At 47.0% G+C, this 24,234-nt stretch overlaps 1 protein-coding gene across 4 annotated transcripts in view; it reads right to left on the bottom strand.

Moving 5' to 3' along the window:
- arhgap10 (Rho GTPase activating protein 10) overlaps nucleotides 1-24,234 on the bottom strand; it is a 247,780-nt gene that overhangs the window by 67,715 nt on the left and 155,831 nt on the right. For all 4 annotated transcript variants that reach the window (XM_086011545.1, XM_086011527.1, XM_086011535.1 and 1 more), the window contains 4 exons: nucleotides 17,525-17,603; nucleotides 13,663-13,702; nucleotides 13,267-13,332; nucleotides 3,831-3,905 (listed from right to left, as the gene is read on the bottom strand). In XM_086011545.1, coding sequence (XP_085867671.1) covers nucleotides 3,831-3,905; nucleotides 13,267-13,332; nucleotides 13,663-13,702; nucleotides 17,525-17,603 — 260 coding nt within the window. The remainder of the gene's footprint in view (nucleotides 1-3,830; nucleotides 3,906-13,266; nucleotides 13,333-13,662; nucleotides 13,703-17,524; nucleotides 17,604-24,234) is intronic.

The following is a 24,234-nucleotide window of genomic DNA, read 5'->3' as shown; positions in this document are numbered from 1 at the left end:
TGTCAGCATTCGCCATCATTACCCCTCTGAAACTGACCGTAACTTCTGGATTTAGCGCAAGCGCAGCTAAACGCAATAATCCTGAAGTTGCGGTCGATCATTCACTGCTCCGCCACAAGTTGCACTGTGGAACTCCCTAGAGCTGGCAATCAGTGAAATCAGTTGAACTGACAAAAACTTTTCCACTGTAATATCGCTATTAAACACCCCATAAAAAGTTAAGCCTTGTTGGAATAGGTGTAATTGGATTTTAACGGTGTTTTAACTGCTGTTTTTCTGGCCCTGAAAAATAAATTTTATATTTGAGGAATGTCAAATTTTTCTATTATGATAGAAAATCACCAGATTTTTAAAATACTTTTAAAAATTCTTTTTTTTTTTAAAGTTTATATTTCAGCTTCTACTTTAACCCTATCTGTATGTCCCAATCTTTATTTCGCTCTCTGAACAGTTTTTAAAAAGTGAATTGAATCAGTGCTTTTTATTTCCTGGTTTGCTGTCTGTCAGAATTCTTCAATGTGATTGGCTACATAGACAATTTACAAAGTTGAAAGGTTTGATGAGTCCTCACCACAAAGGCTCATCAAACTAAAGAGAATGTCAGTGTTTGACAGCTTCACAGAGCTATCAAACGCTGTAATTTCTTCTTTCAAGAAGTCTTGACAGATAGCACGTCTGACATTGACATGATCTGTCAGTGATTCCTCCTTAATTGGCCTGCTGAGCCCGCAGGGCGGGCTTAACAAGCTCAATCAGGGGAAAATCCCTGATTGGTCAGGCAAGGATAGAGGCAGGACATTGACACGACAAGCAGTAGTCCCGCCTCCAACTCGCCTGCATTCACAAAATCCAGCCCTATGCCTCTATTATTAAAGCTAACGAGCCCATGTGCTTTTTTAACAGCCTTCTCTGCCTTTTTCCTGTATCCTTTTATATTCTTCCTTCTCAAAAACTTATCAAATTCCATTTTAAATGCTGTTATCATCTCTGCTTCTGTAGCCACTTGTTATAATTGTTACTGGGTCAAAATCCTGGAACTCCCTACTTAACAGCACTGTGGGAGTACCTTCACCAAACAGACTGCAGCAGTTCAAGAAGGTGGCTCACCACCACCTTCTCAAGGGCAACAAATGCTGGCCTGGCTAGTGGTGCTCATATCCTGAAAATGAATTTTCTTTAAAAAAAGAATTCTGTGTTTAAATATTCCTCCGAGATAAAATGCTTCTGACTTCCCCCTTCATTTATCCGATCTTGAGTTTATGCCCCCTTCACTAACCAATGTAAACAATCTTCACTACTTCCTCTCTTAAGACTTCTGTTAGATTCTCCTTAACCTTCTCTGTTCCAGTGGGAAAAACACAATCCCATAATTACAATCTCTTTCATTCCAATAGTAAACCGGTGTACTAGGTTCATGGCTCCAAGAGGGCGGAGCTGTGGCATTACCAATATCTTGTGCAAATTTAACAATTTTCTACTTCTAGAACAAGCTTATACAAAAATATTTCAACTATTTTATATTCAAGTTCACCACTACTTTTATCTTTTGGGGTCCATTTACACTACAAGTTCAGCGTCAGTGCAAAGCAGTTACCATTTTGCATTAACATTGTACTCCCTCCAGGAAGTTTCATTCTGCTGCCACCTCCAGCTGGGTTTATGCTGCATTTACACTATAACTAGCTTCACTGCAAAACAAAGAAAATGTAAACACATTCATTTTGTCTACTCTAACTACTCATATTTTTATGATACTGCAATAATGCTTTAATTTTGTATTCATTTCTAGGGTTGTTTTTGCAACTCTTTTTCCTCTCAACCAATCTTTGCAAATTCCTATATTCCTAGGAACAAAGATGGAAAATACTAGATGAAAAAAGACCACGGTCCATCTAATTCACCTTCAACCATCTAGTACTTGCATGATACAACAATAATGGAGTTGTTGACTAATCATAGCAATCAATCTCTATCAATTAGTCCACAACAGGCCCAGACATGAAGCAAAGAAAACCCCAGTGGTGGAGAGCTTTGGGCACCATAAGTCCAAAGTCACTCCAAGTATGCTACACATACCATACGCCATGTCTCAAATTACTCATGTATTGTATTCCAAAATATTATGTTCTGAAAAACAATCTAATTTACATTCCTATTCCTCCCAGAGTTCTCCCCTCCTTCTTTCTCAAATAAAATTACACAATGAACAAAATATATAGAGATTGCCAGGATTTATTTCATGGAAATGACAGGGTGGCCTTTAAAAAATTGCACACCAGTGCCACTTTTAAATTGTAAGAGGTATAATTTATTCTGAATACTTTTACAATAATTATTGGAATAAAACATTGAGATTTTGATGGGAATACTATCTTATTTAGGGTTATAATGGAAGTTAAATGAAGCACGGTGTCACATGTTTCAGCTTGCTGATATTAAAACAACAGATACTTATTAAAAATTCAGACAGATCTGACATCAAAGTGTTATGGAAGATTTCTCTGCCATTAGTAGAATGCATGCAAGGCAAAAAAAATCATTTTTGTTTGCTGCAGTCTTTCCTGATGTCAAACAATGCATCAGCAATGCCGCTTGGTCTCGAACATGCCCTAAAGGAAGGGTAAAGGGAGACAGCAGTGGAAACTATTCATGACCAACTCTACACATCAATAAACATTCCGCAACAAAACTCCTACATTTAGCATACTAGCACGCTGTTCCCGCACCCCCTCCCCTCCACTGCCCAACCACCCCCTCCCAAATCCCTGTCAAAGCATATATACTGTTCTATATACACAAGGCACCAATTATCCAACTGCCACTCTGGTGCAGACTGTCAATGCTTTGAAGCAGGAAAAAATAATGTACATTTCAAAGTGGCTTTCTTCTAGACAGTCAAATGTAACAAGTGGTATTCCTACTATGAATTTTAGGCTTTTTAAAGTGTGCAGCAGAATTGTAAAATCCTCCATGCCAATCATGAAAATGTCGCTGTGATTTTTTTTTTTTTACACACATTTATAATTTGTTTTCCAGTAAAAGTATAATCGAGAAGGAAGCTTTTTATTTTGACCTTTATATAAAACACTATACTTTCTTCATTATAAGCATCTAATTTATTGTCTTGATATTTGATCGACAGAGTTGATGCCAACTTTGGCTGTTAGAAATACTTCTCCATAGTACTGGTATCCCTCATCATCTCTATAAAACCATCAAAAATGTCAAATTTCTTTCCACAATCAACAAAAAAATATTTTTGAATCAGTCCCATTCAGTTCATTGCACACATGCTTGGATATAATTCATAATGTGGAGAGACTAAAGAAGCTGGGATTGTTCTCCTTACAGCTGGAAAAGGTTAAGGGGAGATTTAGTAGAGGCATTCGAAATTATGAAGGGTTTTGATAGAATAAATAAGGAGAAACTGTTTCCACAGGCAGGAGGATCAGCAACCAGAGGACACAGATTTAAGATAATTGCAAAAGAACCAAAGCAGAGATGAGATTTTTTTTTCACGCAGCGAGTTATGATGATCTGGAATGCACTGCCTGCAAGGGTGGTGGAAGCAGATTCAACAGTTACTTTTAAAAGGGAATTGGATATATTCTTGAAAAGGAAACATTTACAGGGTTATGGGGAAAGAGCTGGAGTGTGGGTCTAATTAGACAGCTCTTTCAAAAAGTCAACACAGGCACGGTGAGCTAAATGGCCTCCTTCTGTGTTGTGAGATTCTATGATTTTCCTCAATTTAAAAAGTTTGATGTATAATAGTTCAGAACTGAATACGGCTCTATTTTAACCTATATAATTATCAATTAATCACTTACCAATCAACAAACTCATAAGCCTCTGGACTTTTGAACTGACTCCAACCACTCTATATAAACCTTGATCATTAAGTCCTGGAAAACAGATGGAAAATAACATCTTACTAACTGGCAATGATAAAGAAAAACTGTTGACATGGATTGTCGTTTTATTTGCTGGCAAAAATATGAATTAGAACACCAGCACTTTATCACCTTTTAGAAAATAGACAAAAGCAGTTCAAAACAGTCTTGTCTTCACATTTCATGAGAGTGCAAATTAGTTTCCCTGTAAATAAATACCATTAATTCACTGTAGCAATTCAGTGTAATTGAACGAGCGCTTTTGGAGTTTAGTTCTAAGTACTCAATATCTTAAGTGAATTAAATGAAGTAAATTTGCTGTGCTTCAAATAGTTTCTTTCTCCCTCCTGTTCCCTCCTCTTGCTCCGAAGAATATAACTTAGCAAATCTTCCTCAGTAACTGATGAAACAAAAAAAGGTAGCAGTAGGTAACACTTGCAGTGTGGTATGCACAAATCTTTCATGAAGAACGCAGTTTCTTGCTGTTGTACATATTAAAACATCAACTCTATTAGGATGTGGTAGCAACATAGTATGATTGGCTGGCACTTCTCAACTCTAGTAAGTACTTCATCTTGAAGTAGGTGCACTACAGTTTCCTCTATCTAGAACCATATTCTGGGCCCTACAGTCAACTTAGACATAAAATAAAATGTATCTGCTGTAACTAGGATTTGCATTAGTGCAAAGAGAATAAAAATACAGTTTTTGTGTCTGCTACACTGGCATCAATTGGGGGGGGTGGATGAAATGATGGTACAGGAAATGTTATCTTGATTTGTTTCACTTCAACAATTCTTTCCACAGTTAAGTTTGGATTTTCAAGAAAGCATGTTTTCTTTTGCCAAAATAATACACTGTGCAATTACTTATTTGGCATTACTATCAATGAAATATGCATCACTTATGTGTCTGATTATTTTAAGAGTTAAATGGCCTAGAAATTCGGTATAGCCGCATTTGGGGCGCTAGTCCTGGCGATGCACAAAGGTTAGCGCCAGGCGCAATTTAGCGCCACCTAGCGCGATATTGGGTTGCAGCACCCCTAAAGGTGATTGCGGCGCTAAATCAGGTGCTGCGCGCTACTCTTAAGGCGCTAACCCGGCGGCGCAACCCAATTTCGCGGCGGCGGGGCGCAGCGAGGGTGCTGTCAATAATCACTTTCCCTGAGACACAGTGGCGCCGGCCAGCTCTTAAAGGAGCAGGTCAATTGGCATCACCAAACACACTCACTGCCTTGTAGGCCTTCAAAGCGGTGGGAGCCTACCTGTGGCGCACCAGCCTAGCAAGACATGGAAAGGGTGAGGCAGAGGGCAGAACGCCTCACTGATGGGGCATTGGATGCTTTGGTTGGCGCAGTGGAATCAAGGCCAAGGAAGATGGTCGGAATGTGATTTATGTTTTGGACAGTCTCCCGGGTGTGAGAGGCAGTTATGTGTCAGTGTATTCGTTTTGCTTTCTGTTGCCATAGCTTTCTCATGTTTGAAGGAACCACATTTTGTGTAATGAAACACTTTCTTCATTTACAATGGTCATGCCTGCTATTTACATGCATCTTGCCCTTCACAGGCTTGGGGGTATCAGACCGGTTCCATTCCTGTTCTTGGAATGGCAGCAAGCATTCCGTGAGAGGGGCCTAGAAGCTACTTCTGATCAGCCTCTGACGCGCAGCCTAAGAGCCACTCGCGTAGAAGTTCAGGCCAGCAGCCATCTTCTCAGCCGCCGACAGAGATGTCCTGCACCTTATCTGAGGCTGCAGATCTGGCTGAAGCAGCTGGCACAGCTCAGTCACCACCTCCTTTCTAAATCGTAGCCTTCTGACACACTGCTCCTCCGGCATGTTCATGTAGGAAAACTGCTGTTGGATAACCCTGCCAGCGTAAGGTCTGCTGTGGCGACGTCTGTTGGCCCTCCTCCGTCTGGCCATGCCCGCCCCCCTCTCCCTGCGTCTCAGTGCCCTTTCCAGATGATTCAGCAGCAGGACGTTCCCCTCCAATGCAGCCCCCATAATAAGTGCCCACAGGAAGGTTCCCCGTTGTCAAGGCTCAACAACAGCAAGGTGATGGTCAGAAGGCTGAAGATCGTCTGCCTGCGCTGGCTCAGTGGTCAACTGGCTCTCAGTGTGCAGCTCAGCAACTCTTTGTAGCTCTCGAGGAAGTTGTGATCCAAAAATGGCTGCCGCTTTTAAACCACACCAGTCCCCTTTAAATAACGCTCCTCCAGCCAGACAGTGACTTGGTAAGGCCCAGGTAAGCTGTCACTATTAGCGCCAGGCGCTACGGAGGGGGGCGCCACTGAATTTCCGGTCCGGGGCACCCAAAAGGCGTTGCACACTCAAATGACGTCATAATCAGCCTGCGCCCATGAGCGGGCGCTAGGATTTAGCGCCGGCGCTAAATGCATGCTCAATATGGGGCGAGGCGCTAGGCGCCTTGTGCCCGCCCGGAAATTGGCTAGCGCCCCACTTCTCGGCCTCTTTAGGCGTTAATCGGTGGCGCTATCAACCGAATTTCTCCCCCAAATATGTTTACTATAAACTATTACTGCGAATCGTACAAAAAAGTGGCTTCTTTTGGAGTTCAGGAAGACCACTGAAAATTTTCAAAAATGCATCAAAAAATTAAGTAATCTTTAACATAATTCACTATTCTGAACTTAACAAAACCAAAATATTGATGCAAGAGGGCCTTTCACATGATTTATTACCCACACAAATTATCCAAAAATAAAGACAACCCAACATATATTTGCAGTTATTTTACAAGAAGTCAAAGGATGACAAAGAACATTAACATTTTTAATTCCTTTATATTCAAAATAATAAAAATTATTCACTTCAGCATGGTTGACTTGGTCAAGCAACTATGTGAGGGCTTCTCCTTATATTGACCATCTACTGGAAACCATCTAAGTGCTAACACAGGGTTTCACCAGAGTACCAGACTTTGTTTTCCCAATGAAACATCAGCCAGATCACAAAAAGACAGCAGGGGCCTCAGTTCTCGTCAGGTTACAGACATGTAGGCCTAGAAATTCAGTTGGCTGCGCCAGCCGTTAGCGCCTTAGGAGGAGCAGATCTCGAGCGTTAGGCGCTTAGCGCCCGGGCGCAGCGCGATCTGCGCCTCGCCCCAACTTCAGTAGACATTTAGCGCCGGCGCAAAGTCTTTGCGCGCGCTCAGCTGCACGCGATCATGGCGTCATTTCGTCGTGCAACGCCCTTTGTGCGCCCGGAACCGGAACTTCACTCGCGCCGCCCCATTGTGCGCCGGGCGGCCCTAACGACTGTGAAGTGGAACGGTACACAGCCGAGGCGGGCCGCGGGGAGCGCAAATTAAAGGGCACTTACCCTGCACTATAAAGGGCAGCCATTTTGCAGCATTCACTCTTGTGCAACGGATTTTTGGAGAGAGACCAAGGAAGAGAGCTTACTGCTTTGGCCCAACACTAGGAGAGGTCTTTTTGGCTTCAGGCCAGAGCTTTGCAATTATCTTTGCCTTCATTGAGATCTCAGTGTTTGCCAGCATATTATGGGGGCTGCATTGGGTGCCAACGCTGAGTTTCAGCCTTATGTCGGAAGGGCTTACAGACGCCGTGAGAGAGTGGCAGCCCTGGCTAGACGCAGAGGGGGCAACAGGCGTCGCCAAGTGAGGCCTTACCCACCCAGGGTATACCGCCAGCAGTTCTCCTATCTCAACATGTCTGCCGCGCAGTGTGTTAGGAGGCTGCGATTCAGAAGGGAGGTGGTTGCAGACATCTGCCAGCTGCTTCACAGAGATCTGCGTCCACAGCTGATGCGCAGGACGTCTCTGTCGGTGGCAGTGAAGGTGGCTCTCAACTTCTATGCCACCGGCTCCTTCCAATCCGCTGCTGGGGACATCGCTAACATCTCCCAGTTCGCCGTGCATTGCTGCATCCGCCAGGTGACCAATGCCCTTTTCAGAAGGAGACGTCAATTCATCTCCTTCCCCATGACCCTGGACAAGCAGCAGCAGCGTGCAGTGGGATTTGCAAGAATAGCGGGCTTCCCCATGGTGCAGGGCGCCATTGACTGCACACATGTGGCTTTGCGGGCACCTCTGGAGCATGCCGAGGATTACCGCAACCGGAAGGGCTACCATTCCCTCAACGTACAGCTGGTGTGTGACCACAGGCAGCGCATCCTAGCTGTCAATGCCCGCTTTCCAGGCAGCAGCCACGATGCCTTTATCCTGCGACAGACAACTGTGGCTGACATGTTCCAGGCACAGCCTCACCCAAGAGGATGGCTTATCGGGGACAAAGGCTATCCTTTGTGTACCTGGCTTATGACCCCGCTCTGCGCGCCCACGACCCCTGCTGAAGAGGCATACAACGAGAGCCATCAAGCGACCAGGAACCTCATCGAACAAACAATCGGCGTCCTGAAGCAACGGTTCCGCTGTCTGGATCGCTCCGGGGGAGCCCTCCAGTATTCGCAGGAGCGAGTCTCCCAATTCGTCGTCGTTTGCTGCATGCTGCACAACCTGGCTATCCGCAGGACTCAGGCACTGCCACCTCACGTTGGACCACCACCTCAGGAGGAGGAGCAGGAGGAGCATGAGGAGGAGGAGGACGAGGAGTACCAGCCCAGGAGGGAGGCAGAAGGTCCAAGGGCCGCCCGTCGGCGGCTTATTGAACGTCACTTCTGGGCCCCCTGTCAGGGAATGGCTTGTGCCAATGAAAGAACATGCTTGCAGCCGCTCCGCAAGCCCTCAGCCGGTTAAGGCAACAAACACTTCAAAGATCAAACATGGACAATGTGAATAAATAAAATGGTTTATTGTACAAACTCAGGGGCCTTCCCACATGAAAACCAAGAACACACAAAACCCCCAAAAAACACTCACACACATGGCTCACTCCCACAACCTGGGGAGGATTAACAAAAGATGTAAACAAAAATGGCCTCATCCTCGGCCTTCAAAAAACAACCATTCCAAAAAACACAACATTTGGACACACCCTCTACTTTGTGTCCCGCGAGGGCGATGTCTTCTGCAAACTTTGCCGGCCCCTGGACGCCCTGCTGCTCCTCCTCAAAGTGAGGCCAGTGGCTGCTGCAAGGCTGGGGGAAGGCTCCTGAGGGGCACATGTCGTGACGGCAGATGCCCTTGGGGGTCGGCCTAGACGAGGTCTGGCCCTCGAGGGGCCGGCTGGTGAATGCTGCGGCTGTGGCTGGCCAGCATCAGTCGCTGCAGCAGCTCGTGGCAGCTCCACTGGGGGAGTGGCAGTGGCGGCTGGAGGAATGGGGGCAAGCTGGCGGATGGCAGGCGCTCGCTGGTCGCCTGAGACACTGGCACTCGCCCGGGCCAGCACTGCAGCATGCGCAGCAATCTGCCGAGGGACAGACCGCTGTGCTGCTGCAGCACGCCGGGTGCCCTGGCGATGCCGGGCTGACACAGCGAGTGTGGCAGCAGTGAGTGCCCGTGTTGCCCTGTTCTGTGACCGCATCAGAGCAGCCAGTGACTGCACGGCACCACTGATCACCTGGCCAGTCGCTGCCAGAGAGGCCCCGAATTCGGTGACACTCCGAGACAGGGACTCGATGGCCTCAGGCATCCGTCCCACTACCCCCATGAGCTCCGTGTGCCGGCGCTCCGAGTCCGCGGACATGTCCTCGAGGCGGCGCATCTCCTCGGCGTTGACCGTCTCCGGACTGGAGGCCGGACTCTCCCTCTGGGGAGAAGGCCGCCGAACTGGCCGACCCTTCCTGTGTTGCTGGACGCCGCTGGGCCCAGCAATTGGACTCCCCTCCGACCCTTCCCCCCTCTGGGGAGAAGGCCGCTGAGCTTCCACCCCCCTCCCGCGTTTCTGCAGGCCGCTGGTCCCAGGAGCTACACTCCCCTCCGACACTTCCCCCACGCTCCCCTCCAGGGAAGACGTCTCCCCTACAGTGGCATGGCTTGCCGCGGCTGAGGGTTCCCCTGATGGGCCGCCTTCCTCTTGCTCCTCCTCCTCCTCCTCTTCTGAGGGGCTGTCACTGGCAACTTCAGGGACCTCCTCCTCACCACCTGAAAGCAGGAAGGCACAAGAGTAGCTTTAGAGTGAGGAGAGGGCGTCAGCGAGGGATGCATGAGTGGTGGCATTCAGCGCATTGGTCGGACAGTGGCAAAGGATGTAGATCTGATGCGCAAGTGGGACGAGAGAGGTCCAAAAGGTGATGTCCTTACCATTGGTGCCCAGAACAGGGTCGACATCTCCAGATGCAACGGGGCCAATCACCCGGGCACCCATGATGCGCTCCACGCGCTGTTGCAGCTCGGTGAGCGGCTGGATCTGGGGTCCGCCTCCCCCGGTCACAGTCCGGCTCCTCTTATTATTGGCCAGCTTGGCCTGCAAGAGAAAGGACGGCTTCTAAGTACAGTGTGTAGCCCTGATCTTGTGTGCACTGCCTCCCATGGTGGAATAGCCTGGCCAGTGTGTAGCCCTGATCTTGTGTGCACTGCCTCCCATGGTCGAATAGCCTGGCCAGTGTGTTAAGTGCACAATGTGCAATTGATGTTCATGACTGTCCCATAGCTGCTGCATGAGGGCTGGCCATTAGGGCTTTCAGGTCCCTTTGCCCATAATGTGAGGTGCACATGCAAGGATGAGGAGGACACTGGAAAGGGTACTCACCCTGACAATCCTGGCGAGGTCATTGACCTTTTTGCGGCATTGTACAGCGCTCCTGGGGACCTCACTGTTGGATGTCACCCTGGTGGCGACATGCCTCCAGGCTCTCCGGTAGACGCGGGCCGGCGGCTTCCTCCCATTGTCTGGGAACAAAATATGTCGTCTCTTCTCCACAGCGCTAACCAGCACCCTCAGATCATGCTCTGAGAAGCGCTGTGCTCGTTCACGGGCCTTCTCCATACTTTGAGGCGCTATTTGGGTCCAGCAGCAGTGTTCAGGCCTAGCTGGAGGGCTCCAGTGTCCAGGGCGTGGCAGCAGACCAAGTCGACCCTTCCCCCTTAAGAGCTGGCCGGCGCCAGGGTGTCTGCTGTCAATCAAGAAATGGCCGCACCTGCGCTGCGCCCGGCCTCGGCGGTATCGCTCAGCACCTCCGGCTTAGCGCCTAAAGAGAGCCGTGCATCGCCAGTTTTAGCGCTCGAGCAAACTCTTAAGGCGAAGCTAATGAATATCGGCGATGTGGCCTCGAATTTGCGCCGGGCGCAAACTTTAGCGGCCGCCCGACTTTACCGCCCCAAAAGTGGCTATAATGAATTTCTAGGCCCTAAAGTCTATTTCAAAAAGATTTAATTACTGGCTTTGCAGATCAATCCTAACAAAAATAGCTTTTGAGAATTCAGGGAATGCTAGCTATGCTCTGCAACGTAACCTCAACCAGGATCAAGATCCTGGTATTGAAGAAGTAAAGTATGAGAGGTTGGTACCACAATATCTTTGCAACACTACTCTTCTATAATCAGAACCTGAATCTAAACCCAACCAAACCAACTGAATAACCAATGGCAATCAAAGAAATACCCCAGTATAGGCCTTCCAACAATCTAATCCTCCAGCATTTGTGGACCTCCATATTTATTTTGGCCTAGAAATTGAGTTTTGGCGCAGCCAGGGCTTTAGCGCCGGAAGTTAGTGCCGGAGCTAAGTCGCGCTGGTCGGGCCCAAAATTCAATAGTTCTGCGCCCAAACGGCTGCCGGCGCTGCCGAGAGCTGTTTGCGCCTGAAAACTGGCGCAACGCGCTGAATTTCGGCGCTATTCCGGCGCTGCGGCGCCCGCTGCGGTGCGGCAGGTTCGGGAAGTGCAGGCCTCCTCCTTCCCTTAAGGAGGAGCTGCCTGCACCCGGCCGCGGCCCGCGAAAATCTTTTTAAAAATGAGCCCGGCACCTCGGACAAGTGCCGGGCTTGCTTCTGTTCCGGGGGGGGGGGGGGGGGGGGGGGGGGAAGTCCGGGGAGGGAGCTGCGGCCAGGCGGCCGGCGGGAAAGCGGCCGGCCGCCGCGGGGCCTTTAATGCGCCGGCGCAAAGTCATGTAAGACTCTGTTGCCAGAGTCTTAGTTGCGGCTGCCACGGGCGAGGCGGCCGCAACTGAATTTCGGCGCTGGGGCCCGTCGGCATGGCAACTGGGACGCTGCGCACACCGATGACGTCATCGGTGCCGGCGCAGCGCTACCGGTCTACCGCGGCGGAAGGGCCCCAGGCAATTTCGGCGCCGGCGCCAATTGCAGCGCTAGGCCCTCTAGCGCCGCAAAATTGGCGCTAAGGGCACTGAATTTCTAGGCCTTTGTCTTTTAAAGTAGCTGGTCCCTCAACTGGAATCACCACCTTCCTGTTGTTTTCAAAGCCAGGTACTTAAAAGATGTTTCTGCGCTCAGTCTTGGCTCCCAGCTCATACCATCAATTCTACTGAAGTCAATGGAAATACTGGAAAAGCAAGAGCTTTGAGTTTTCAGTCTTGGCAACAAGGGGAAAGAAACAACAGTTTTTGGAATCCTACATTTAAAAAAATCCTGCACAAAGTATGAGAGGAAATCTCAAGCTATCAGCAGCAAAAAAAATTCACAACACAAAAATGGCCAAATTTTGCAACCAATTCGATGGAACAATTATTTATGCTTACACAAGCCACAAGAACAAAACATGTTGGAAATGAAAATAGGACACTGGGGATACGGTACCGTGCCTTCTGCCATTACTAACAAGAATAAATGCAAACTTACATATAAATGAACATTTATTGCTATACCCATTTCATCCTTAAGTGTCAGCTGTGGCTCAGTTGGAAGCACCCTCACCTCTGAGTCAGAAGGTTGTGGGTTCAAGTCCCACTCCAGAGACCTAAGCACATAAAGCTAGGCTAACACTCCAGTGCAGTGCTGAGGGGGTGCTGCAGAGCAGAGGTGCCGCCTTTCAGATGAGACATTAAACCGAGGCTCCGTCTGCTCTCTCAGGTGGACATAAAAGATCCCAAGGCGCTATTTCGAAGATGAGCAGGGGAGTTATCCCCAGTGTCCTGGCCAATATTTATCCCTCAATCAACATCACAAAAACAGATTATCTGGTCATTATCACATTGCTGTTTGTGGGAGCTTGCTGTGCACAAATTGGCTGCTGCATTTCTTACATTACAACAGTGACTACACTTCAAAAAGTACTTCATTGGCTGTAACGTGCTTTGGGACGTCCAGTGGTCATGTAAGGTGCTATATAAATGCAAGTCTTTCTTTCTTAAATGTACAACTATCCATTATATTGAAAAAAAGTGACACTATAGAATATATTTCTGTCTAGGGTAGATCATAACCCTATATAACAGCATGAAACCATCTAGTAAATGAATTTACTATCTATCAATATTACTTCTCAAATTAATAGAATTGGTTTCAAATGCAGAATAAAATATTAAATTACCCCGTGTCTCGAGTGCATGGATGCATTTCTTTATTATGTTGAAACCCATTTCATCCAGTTGAACATCTTAGGAGAAGAAAAGAAAGTAGTCTTTGTTGCATAAATACAAAATGGCATTCTAAAGACTAAACTGAAATTAATCTGCAAGATTTTTCAATCAAATCTGATTGTACAACATAATATAATAGCAATAATAAAAAATATAAACTTTTTTTCTATTACATTAGAAATTAATAATCTAGTGTGTTAACACCTACCTTAATTAGAGAATGCAAGAGACTTGCAAAATTGTGGAAAATATTAGAAGTTCAGAGGCTGAATGAAGCTATAAAACACTAGCTATAGGTGACCAGTTACAACAGTTTAATCATTAAATATATATATGTATATACTTACTTCCTTCTCTCCTTGAATTGCTCCTAGTAATTAAGTATACCTGTCATTAAAAGAAACATTGTTACAACACATTACAGAAAAACATTTGGAATTTTGAGATGTACTAAACCCATCTCTTCAATTAAGGACTTGGCCATATTGTGAAATTTAAAAATATTTGCATAGTCATTGCATATAAAACCATTATTAGCCAATCATTAGCCAAGGCAAGAAACTGAGCATTTGAATAATATAACTTTTTTAAATAGCTCAGTCCCGCAATTATATTTAAATTTGATTTATCATATTACTTTTTTTTTAATCTTCAGAATTTTCTGACATTACTTGATTTAGTGATTCATGCAAAATACTTGTAAACTTATACTTGCATTGGCTAAATAGTATCCAATTATAAAGTAAAGATACATGTATCTATATATATAAAGCGGCTCTTCTGTCTGTCCCGATGTCTGTCTGTCCCGATGTCTGTCCGTTCTCTATACGTTTGAAAGTTACAGAGCGTACCGACGCGCGCGTCGCCTCAAAAGAAAGCTTGCGATTCCGGACCGGTCATAGGCGTATTTACGTTTCGGCCGGACAAAAATCCCGCCCGCAGTATCCCAAAAACGTTCAGCGTTCCGCTCATTAGCATCTCATTAGCGACCGTGTGACGTCGAGGTCCACCAATCGGACGGCGGGTTCCTTCCTACAGTTGAGTGTCGAGTGACTCGACGATTGACCAATCCTACGCTTCGGTGACCTGACCGGTCGACCAATCGGTGCGTGTGTGGGCGGGCCTTATCCTTCTGAACCAAGGTGAGTGGCCGCCATCTTGATTTTTCACAATTTTTTCCCCCCACACTTTCTGTGTGTTAGGGAACTAAGGTAAATATTTTAATGATGTGTTAGGGAATTAAATAACAATTTAATAGGGGGGGGGGCGGGGAGAGCCTCGGGAAATCGCGGGGGGGGGGGTGGGGGAGAGCCTCGGGAAATCGCCGGGGGGGGGGAGCCTCGGGAAATCGCGGGGGGGAGAGCCTCGGGAAATCGCGGGGGGGCTCGCGCCGCCCGCGCTGACCGCGCATGCGCCACCCGCCCGCAGCGGCCGTCCATCAGCCGCGCCATACGCGGGGGACCTCAGCTCCGGTCCGTCCCGGCCTCAGAACCGGACCTCAGGCGCTAGGCAGGGGGAGGGGCCGGAGAGAGGGACAGAGGGGAGTGGGGGAGCGCGAGGGAGGGAGGGAGGGAGACAGGGGAGGGGAGGGAGGGAGACAGGGGAGGGGAGGGAGGGAGACAGGGGAGGGGAGGGGAGGGAGGGAGACAGGGGAGGGGAGGGAGGGAGACAGGGGAGTGGGGGGAGGGAGACAGGGGAGGGAGACAGGGGAGGGGAGGGAGGGAGACAGGGGAGGGGAGGGAGACAGGGGAGGGGAGGGGAGGGGAGGGAGGGAGAGGAGGGGACGGGAGGGAGAGGAGGGGAGGGAGAGAGGGGAGGGGAGGGAGAGAGGGGGGGATAGGACAGGGAGAGGACATGACAGGGAGAGGGGGGACACACAGGGGCAGGGAGACCAAGCGCCCCAAAATTGCCCTCGCAACGCGGGGCTCCCCAGCTAGTATTGTATGGTCAATCCCAACTCAGTGTAATTGATCATTTCTTACACTATATAAATGTAACGGTACTGATACACTGGACTATATTTTCTTTTCTTCGTACAACCTCTAAACAGAGCAAACGCTTGCCTGCACCCACACCTACCCCCAACATGGTTTCTGATCTATATAAATGACCAGGATTCAGAAACACAATGCAACTCAGTCAAATATGGCGATGACATTAAGCTGAGAGGAGCAGTAGGTGAAGCAACCAAAGAATGACAGGACCTAGACAATATATCCAAGAACTGCAAGAAAAAATGAAAAAGATTCTTACTAAAATGGTGCTGAACTAATTAAGCAGGAAGCTGAGAGAGATCTGGAAGCGATAGTAGGCTCTGCACTGACCATGTCTCGTCCTGGCAGAGCAGCAATAAACAAAGCAAATGGAATGCTGAGCTATGTTGCCAAATCAACAGAGCTCAAGTTTGAGGCAATTATGCTAAAGCTGGACAGTACTGTGATCAGGTGGCATCTTGAACACAGTGTTCATTTCTGGTCACTGAGGCACAAATGAAACATCAAAGCCCTAGGGGAAGTGCAGAGAAGGGCGACGCAGCTGATCCCTAGTGTCGGAGGACGTCATTACGAGGAAAGGTTAGAAAAACATGGACTGGAACCTTGAAAGTAGGCATTGGAGATGGGACCTTATGAAGATATTAAGTAGAATAGAAAAAGTTCATCCTTAGCACTTTTTCCAAGTTACACCACTCAATGTGCATCCAAATGTGCAAAAAGGCAAGCTGTGTGTCCATTCGTGCTCGACGTTTCCTCTCGACGGATCGCTGACTTCATGAGATCGGAATCACAAAATGACTAAACAGGGTCGATGGTGTGCTCCTAACTCAGCAGCAGTCTGGCTTTCTTCAGTGACCACCTCTGACTTTTCCACGTCCATGAGAAGTCACTCGCCCTGTGCCACCTCTTCTAAATCACTAAAACTTTCCCAAAATTGGGCTTGTGTGCTTCAATTGGTGTTGGAACGGAGCGCTGTGATGAGATGATTTTCTGAATGGGCCCAGCATGTTGCTCCTGGGGTCTAGCATATCTGTATGAAAGGGGCATGACAAGGCAACGCTTGTGATTAGGCACATTGTTGCTGCTGCACAGAAAGTAATTAGTGCATTTAGTTTCACTGCAGAGTCAGTGCTTTACGCCTACTAAAGCACGACTGCAGTGAAGGCGTGCAATTAGAACTGCACAAACCAGGAGCATATCCCACTTTTCCCGGTTGTTTACTGCACATGCTGTGCACTACTTCCAAGCCAATGATCTCCATTGTCACCTTTCCAAAGGGCGAGTGGTTTAATTTGCTCAGAACTGCCAGCTTTCTGGCTTCAGTTCCCTCTGTTGAAGGCATCCATTTTCTTAAAAGAAAAATATGTTTCGAATCTGCAGATATTTTGTGCTGTGTATTTTAGGCAGCAGCACAGTTTTATGGCCCAAGCATCATTTACCTGAATGCAGATGTTTGAGTGCATTGTAAATGTCAGCTGTATATGTAAATCGTTATAGCTGGTCTTCAATATTTCTCAGCTGCATCTTTCTAGGTTCATTTATTCTGTTTTACCAATGCTCAACCATTTTGATTACTTCCCATTTGCACCAGGTTACTGGACCAAGTCAAGTGTACAAAAGTATTCTGTAACTTTGATTGACATCAAAGGCCATATATCTATCTATGTTTGTTCATGCTGATTTCTCACCTTGGCGCTCTTCAACCTTATCTGGGTATGTGATCCCACGTTGGCTTCAAGGACGATGGTCTCCCACTCCTGCTTTATGCTCTGAATGTTGGTATGTTGCCACCAATACTTCACTATGTCTCTTGCCATGAATGGAAGATCATCGATGAATTTCAGGATTTGCGTTCTGCACTCTCCCTCCATTTCTCCCAGAAAATATGTACGGCACAAGTGTTGGCTCACGGTATGCTATTTACACTCGTTAAGTGGATGTTAAGCTAACTGGGCAGCATTCTTCCACATGCCTTCAGGCAGGCTACTCAGTTATGTATTATCTTCCTTATAGCCTAATGCAGCCACGCTTCCAGAAAGCACTGTACAAAGCTATGCATTTTAACAGTGTTTGAAAAAAAGTAAACACATGCTAATTTCACACTTTTAGCATTTATAGTATGGTACATTACAGATCTACAGAATATTAATCATTGTTAAATACCAGGTTCCACAGTCACACAGTATCAATGCACTGAAGACTCATTATAACTTACAGGTTCTTTTCCATCCAAAGCTTCCATCCACTGTCTGCGATCATCTTCTGTAATGGCCTGCATGGTGATCATACCTTGCCTACAGAACACACCATCATGAAAAAATATGTGTTAGAAATGCAAGGCCACGTCATACATTACAGTTTCAAGATTGAAAAAACACTCCAGAATACATTTGTGAAGGTCTTTTCTGACCTCACCAGTGAGCAGAGTAACAATAGTTTAAATTTGATGGAAGTTAAAGCACAATAAGCAATTTGGAGGGATTCCTCCACAACAACAGTGCTCATTGAAACAGAATACCATAATGTGGAAAAGATGGAACATTCACAGAAAGACGAAATTACCTCCAAGTTTGCAAATCTGCACGAATATTAGTCCTGTACAGTTAAAAATTACACTGCAACAGAGCAAAACAAATCGTGTTGAACAAATTGTTTTCCCTCTCGTTACATTTTTGGGTCTTTTCTAGCCTATGCACCAGATTATTTTGTCTCTCGTAGCTTACATGAGTCTCATGGCTGCAGTTCGTGATGAGAACCTGCTATATTTAGCCAAGTCCCCTTTCTCTCGAGAGGGTCCATTCTTGAATTGACATCTAGCTACGTTTTTGGCCACATACCTGCGGAATTAGCAGCAAACCTTAGCTACTGGACTTATCCTATAATTCACAAGATCTCACATCAGTCTGCACTGATGTCACTTGCAATACTGTATTGATATTAACTTGGTAGGAACCTGGGGCTAAAAATTCGGTATCGCCGCGCCAGGTCTTTAGTGCCCGAAATTTTGCGCTCGCCCGGATTCCCGTAGCGCCAGCCTGAAATTCAGTTGCGCCGCCCCAAGATGGAGGCGGGCGCTATTGCAGGGTTTGGCCGCCTCGTTTGGGGCGATGAAAGTCAGTTTCAGGCGTCCAGCTGCCGCTGCGGCACCCGATGCGGTGCGGCAGGCTGGGGTACTGCAGGCCTCCTCCTTCTCTTAAGGAGGAGCTGCCTGCAGCCGTGAGATCGCCGCTGGATTCCCCCCGGCAAATGAACCCGGCACCACGGAGAAGTGCCGGGCCCGCGGGAGTCAGACACCAATGCCACGGGGGGGTGGTGCAGGAGTCTGGGGAGGGAGGTGCGGCCAGGTGGCCGCCGGGAAAGCGGCCGGCCGCCCCTCCACCTTTATGCGCCGGCCTCTCGGAGCTGCAAGGCACTGTTTTTCAAACGCTGTTTGCGGCCGCTACGGGCGAGGCGGCCGCAACTGAATTTGGCCATCGGCACGGAATAGCATTGGAACCGGGGCGCTGCGCACACCGATGATGTCATCGGTGCCGGCGCAGCGCTACTGGCTAACGCCGATGTTAGGGACCAACTGAATTTCGGGCGCTAAAAAACTTCCGGCGCAAACCACTCTATAGCCAATAAGTGGGCGCAAACGCGACTGAATTTCTAGGCCCTGAAATGCAGTCAGTTTTTAAATTGACAATGTACTCAGACTTGATTTAAAGAAATAGCCACCAAACCAAAACCAGACAAAACCACCTCATTTTTGTCACAACCCTCTTCTCTTGAACTCATTTGGGATCTGATGCCACAGGTTGCATTTGTCATTCTTTACGTGCATGCCCTGAGGGTCATTTGACTGTAGGAACGATCATAGGTAATCCCCCATCTTGGGCTTGGCTAGCATCCACAGGGATAATGGGCACACATGAAACTTTCACAGTGACAGTGCTAGAATCAATATCATAGAATCATATAGAACAGAAGGCGACCATTCGGCCCACCTTGCCTGTGCCGGCTCTTTGAAAGAGCTATCCAATTCGTCCCACTCCACTGCTCTTTCCCCATAGCCCTGCAAATTTTTCTCCTTCAAGCATTTATCCAATTCCCTTTTGAAAGTTACGATTGAATCTGCTTCCACCACCCTTTCATGCAATGCATTCCAGTTCATCACAACTCACCACTTGAAAAATATTCTCCTCATCTCCCCTCTGGTACTTTTGTTAATTACCTTAAACCTGTGCCTTCTGGTTACCGACCCTCCTGCCAGTGGAAACAGTTTCTCCTTACTTAATCAAAACCCCATATAAATTTGAACACCTCTATTAAATCTCCCCTTAACCTTCTCTGCTCTAGGAGGTCAACCCCAGCTTCTCTAGTCTCTCCACAAAACTGAAGTCCCTCGTCCCTGGTACCATTCTAGTAAATCTCCTCTGTACCCTCTCCAAAGCCTTGACATCCTTCCTAAAGTTTGGTGCCCAGAATTAGACACAATAATGCAGCTGAGGCCTAACCAGTGATTTATAAAGGTTTACCATAACTTAACTTGCTTTTGTACTCGATGGCTCTATTTATAAAGCCAAGGATCCCTTTTGCTTTACGCTTTTGTAATAGTCTCAAAAACTTGTCCCGTCACCTTTAAAGATTTGTGTATGTGCACCCCCAGGTCTCTCTGTTCCTGTACCCCCTTTAAAGTGTACAACTGTATTTGCAGTTTTGCCAACGCTATTAAATAATAAAGTACTAAATGCATGCTACAATTTGCAATATTTTTAAAGCAGATAATTAACATTCTACAATACAGCACCTAGTTGCAAAATATAAAAAAGATGTGTAGCTTGCCTTGGCAAGAATCAGGAGGAATGTCAACTGGCAAACCCTGCATACAGAGTGCTTGGATTCAAAAGTTGCTTCACACTGCAGGATTTTACAGCAACCTTCATCAGGCTCTTTCTAAAAAGGATCAGAATTTTGGACAGGCAGAGAAAATATGGCACCCAGGGACAGTTAGCTGACTGCAGTCAGTGATAAGAATATAACATCCATTCTTCAGTCTCTGCAAGATTTGGCTAAGATCCTTATCACACAAAGCAAGAAAACCCCCACAATAGGGATATCCTGACTGCCTCCATAACAGAGCACTGAAAAGTAACCAGAAGTGATTTGCAACTGCTGTCTAATATCAAATACAACCTTAGTACCTACAACTAGTCAAGTGGTAATCCCATATCAGGTGTGGAATAACCAGTGAAAAAAAGAGTTAGGTGCAATCAAGAGGGTGCTAAATAGTATCTGTGCCATGAATTCTTATAAGTACTTAAGATTTTGTGTATAACATTTTATCAGCCATCTGACAGGCTCAACGTTTTATTTTATGAGAACATGTCCTTTGGGCTAATGCTTTATGAGTCTTATTCGCCTTTTTATCTGCTAGAATACAGAATGCCTTATTAAAAATGTGTCCAATTAAATCAGTCCCAGGGTTCAGACTCCTGTTACACTACCATCTAGACTCATTAAAATAGAAAAAAGTTACCGTTTACACATTCACAAATTAATTGCACAGTCAGTGCTTGAATTCCAAATTCAGCCATCAAGTGGAGTGTCTGAAAAATATAAATTCAGTTTTGCCCGTGTGGAAAATGCTAAGCTAAAATCTGTGTGGGTCTAAACTTTCCTGGTCTAAAGGTTGGGGTCAAATTTAATAGAAAACAACTTTTGAACAAATATTTAAGGATCATATTTGTCATTACTCAGCTGTAGCACCAATTCCTGCAATCACATGCCAACAGCTCACAGTGTGAGCAGCTCAAAACTGGGCAGACATGAGGTGCTGTGTGTAGTGTATGTAACCTGTACCACCTTAAGAGGATACCTTAAGGTGATGGACTACTTTTTGATGGCTCCTGTACATTGTAGTACCGGTGGTGACCACACCGGTATATAAACCCTGCGGAGCAAAGTGTATCCCAGTTCAGCCCTGACCCTCAATCACTAAAGACCTGTTTAATTATTTCTGTAGTCTGTGTCCTGTTATTCAGCATAACTACATTTGAAAACACAGACTCAACAGTGGCGACGAGTCTGATCTTACCTAGCGGCAGTTGCATCAAAGGAAGCTTCGCCTCTGAAACGGGCGTCGAACAAGGACATCCACCCTCAACATCCTGCTGGGCACTGCATAGCACGGGAAGCCATCGGGAACCCGGGTTGGTTTCTGGCCACGAAGTCAAACATCAGTGAACATCCCTTCGACGACAGCGGCGGGTAAGCCCGATCGAGCGGCACGGGGGGGAAGTCGGCCGAGTTGTCAGTAAGAGAAGGGGAGGGAAACGATGAAAAGGGCGGAGAACACGACCGCAGCCGGTGTCAGGGGCCGGACTGCAATCGGGGCAGAGACGCGCAGCAGCCAGAAAAGCGTTTATGACCACAAGGACCACGGGAGCGGCGGGGAACAAGAGCAGCAGCGGAGGTGAAAATAAAGGACCGCTGGGAGGCGAGAACGGCAACAGCGCGGTAATCACCATTTTGAGTCGGCGGGGGAAGAAGACAATTGCGGGAAAAGCCGCCAAGCGCGGGAAAAGCCGCCAAGCGCGGGAAGCCGCCATTTTGAAAAAAATAATAATAATAATCATATCCGAAGGAAAGGAAACTCAACAAGGATGCCAAAAACGGGTAACATCACTGCTTTTGATAGCGATGTGGAAGAGTGGGCCACTTATGTGGAACGCATCGAAGTTTACTGTACAACGAATGAGGTACCGGAGGATAAGAAAGCACTAACCCTATTAAACTCGATGGGTGCGAAGACGTACGGGTTATTAAGGAACCTTGTAACACCAGATAAACAGGTAGGAAAGAGTTTTGCGGATATTGTTACTATCCTGCAAGAGCATTTAAACCCCACGCCGCTGCTGATAGCGGAACGATTTAAATTCTACAAAAGAATTCAACTTAAAGAAGAAAGCAACGCTGAATTCTTAACCGAACTGCGCAAGTTATCAAAGTACTGTCAGTTCGGTACAGGACTAGCAGACGCACTGAGAGATAAGTTTGTGTGTGGGCTCCTAAGGGAAGGAACCCAGAAGCGACTGCTAGAGGAAAAGGATCTTACGCTGGACAAAGCTTTCAGCATTGCAGCATCGCATGAGGCAGCAGCACGAGGCGCTGCAGAGATGCAGCAAAGGCCATTGGAATTCAGCACCAATGAAATGGCATTGGGCGCAGTAAAGTGCTATCGTTGCGGAAGGACAATGCATGACCAGAACCAGTGCTGGTTCAAAGATAAAGAATGCAGGCAATGTGGCAAACTTGGTCACATAGCGAGAGTATGCCGGTCAGGAAAGAAGACCAGCAGCAAAAAGTCGCCGCAGGAGAAGTACAAAAAAGTACACAAGGTGACAGAGAACAGTTCGGATGAACAGAAGATGGATTCAGACTCCAGCAGTAAGGAACTGGGTTGTCTAAAAATACATAATGTGGGTAACACAGCAGACCACCAAACTATCTGGGTCATGCTTCGGATAGCAGGAGTCCAAGTGAAGATGGAATTGGACACTGGATCGGCATTAACGGTCATGAATAAGCAAGATTACAAAAGGTTATTCTCGCACATTCCCCTGAGGGATACGGAGATTGTATTGAAAACATACACGGGGCAAATAGTATACCCCAAAGGAAAGATAAAAGTAAATGTGGTCTACAATGGTAAAGAAAGTCAGAAAATGGACTTGTATGTGTTACCTGATGGAGGTCCGCCACTACTGGGACGGGAATGGATCCGGAGAATAAATGTGGACTGGCATTCCATACAAGCACTGACTGTAGATGCCTGTAAAGAGGACAACGTCAAACCTAAACGGCTGTCCAAAATATTGGACGATGCTAAGGAGGTGTTCCAACAGGGTCTGGGAACACTGAAAGGAATTACGGCAAGCATCAAGGTTGAAGAACATGCAAACCCAAAATTTTTCAAAGCCAGACCGGTACCTTATGCGATACGACCTGCTGTGGAAGCAGAGCTGGAAGGGCTAGAACGTTCAGGAGTACTGTCCAAGGTGGACTGGAGCGAGTGGGCCACACCCATTGTTCCTGTCATGAAGCGTTTGTTGAGCAACAAGCCGGGGGAACCTGGGAAGGTTCGCATCTGTAGCGATTTCAAGATCACTGTTAATCCGGTTCTTCACACGGTGCAATATCCGCTTCCGCGGATTGAAGATATCTTCGCTTCGCTGTCTGGCGGGAAACACTTCACCAAGATAGACCTGGCGCAGGCGTACCTACAGATGGAAGTTGATGAAGCGTCACGCCAGTATCTCACGATCAACACACATAAGGGCTTATATCGGTATAATAGACTGGTTTTTGGAGTGGCATCGGCTCCAGCGATTTGGCAAAGGGCCATGGAACAGGTATTGCAGGGAATTCCAGGCACACAATGCTACCTGGACGACATCCTGATTACAGGAGATGATGGTAAGGATCACCTCGCGAATTTGGAGCAGGTGCTCACCAGATTGAAAGAATATGGGCTCAGAGTTAATCGCCAGAAATGTGAGTTCTTTCAAAAGCGAATCTCGTACTGCGGCCACGTCATTGACCAGGAGGGGCTCCATAAGTCACCTGACAAGATCGAAGCTGTTGTGAAAGCTCCTGCTCCGGAAAATGTATCCCAGTTGAGGTCGTTCCTTGGGTTGGTTAACTATTACAAGTTTCTTCCAAATTTAGCCACGGTGTTACACCCGCTGAACACTCTTTTGCAAATGGGAATACCATGGAAGTGGAGCGATGATTGTAAGTGGGCTTTTCAAAAGAGCAAGGCACTGATCACCTCTAAGGAAGTGTTGGCTCACTTTAACCCAACGCTGCCTATTCGCTTAGCTTGTGATGCTTCTCCATATGGTATCGGGGCAGTGCTCTCACATAGGTTTCCAAATGGCTCGG

The sequence above is a fragment of the Somniosus microcephalus genome, chromosome 2 (assembly GCF_052327205.1).
Source record: "Somniosus microcephalus isolate GS21.2 chromosome 2, FLI_Smic_1.0, whole genome shotgun sequence".
NCBI lineage: Eukaryota > Metazoa > Chordata > Chondrichthyes > Squaliformes > Somniosidae > Somniosus > Somniosus microcephalus.
Note: the sequence above shows the minus strand (reverse complement) of the source record. Positions and strands in the feature narration are given on the sequence as shown.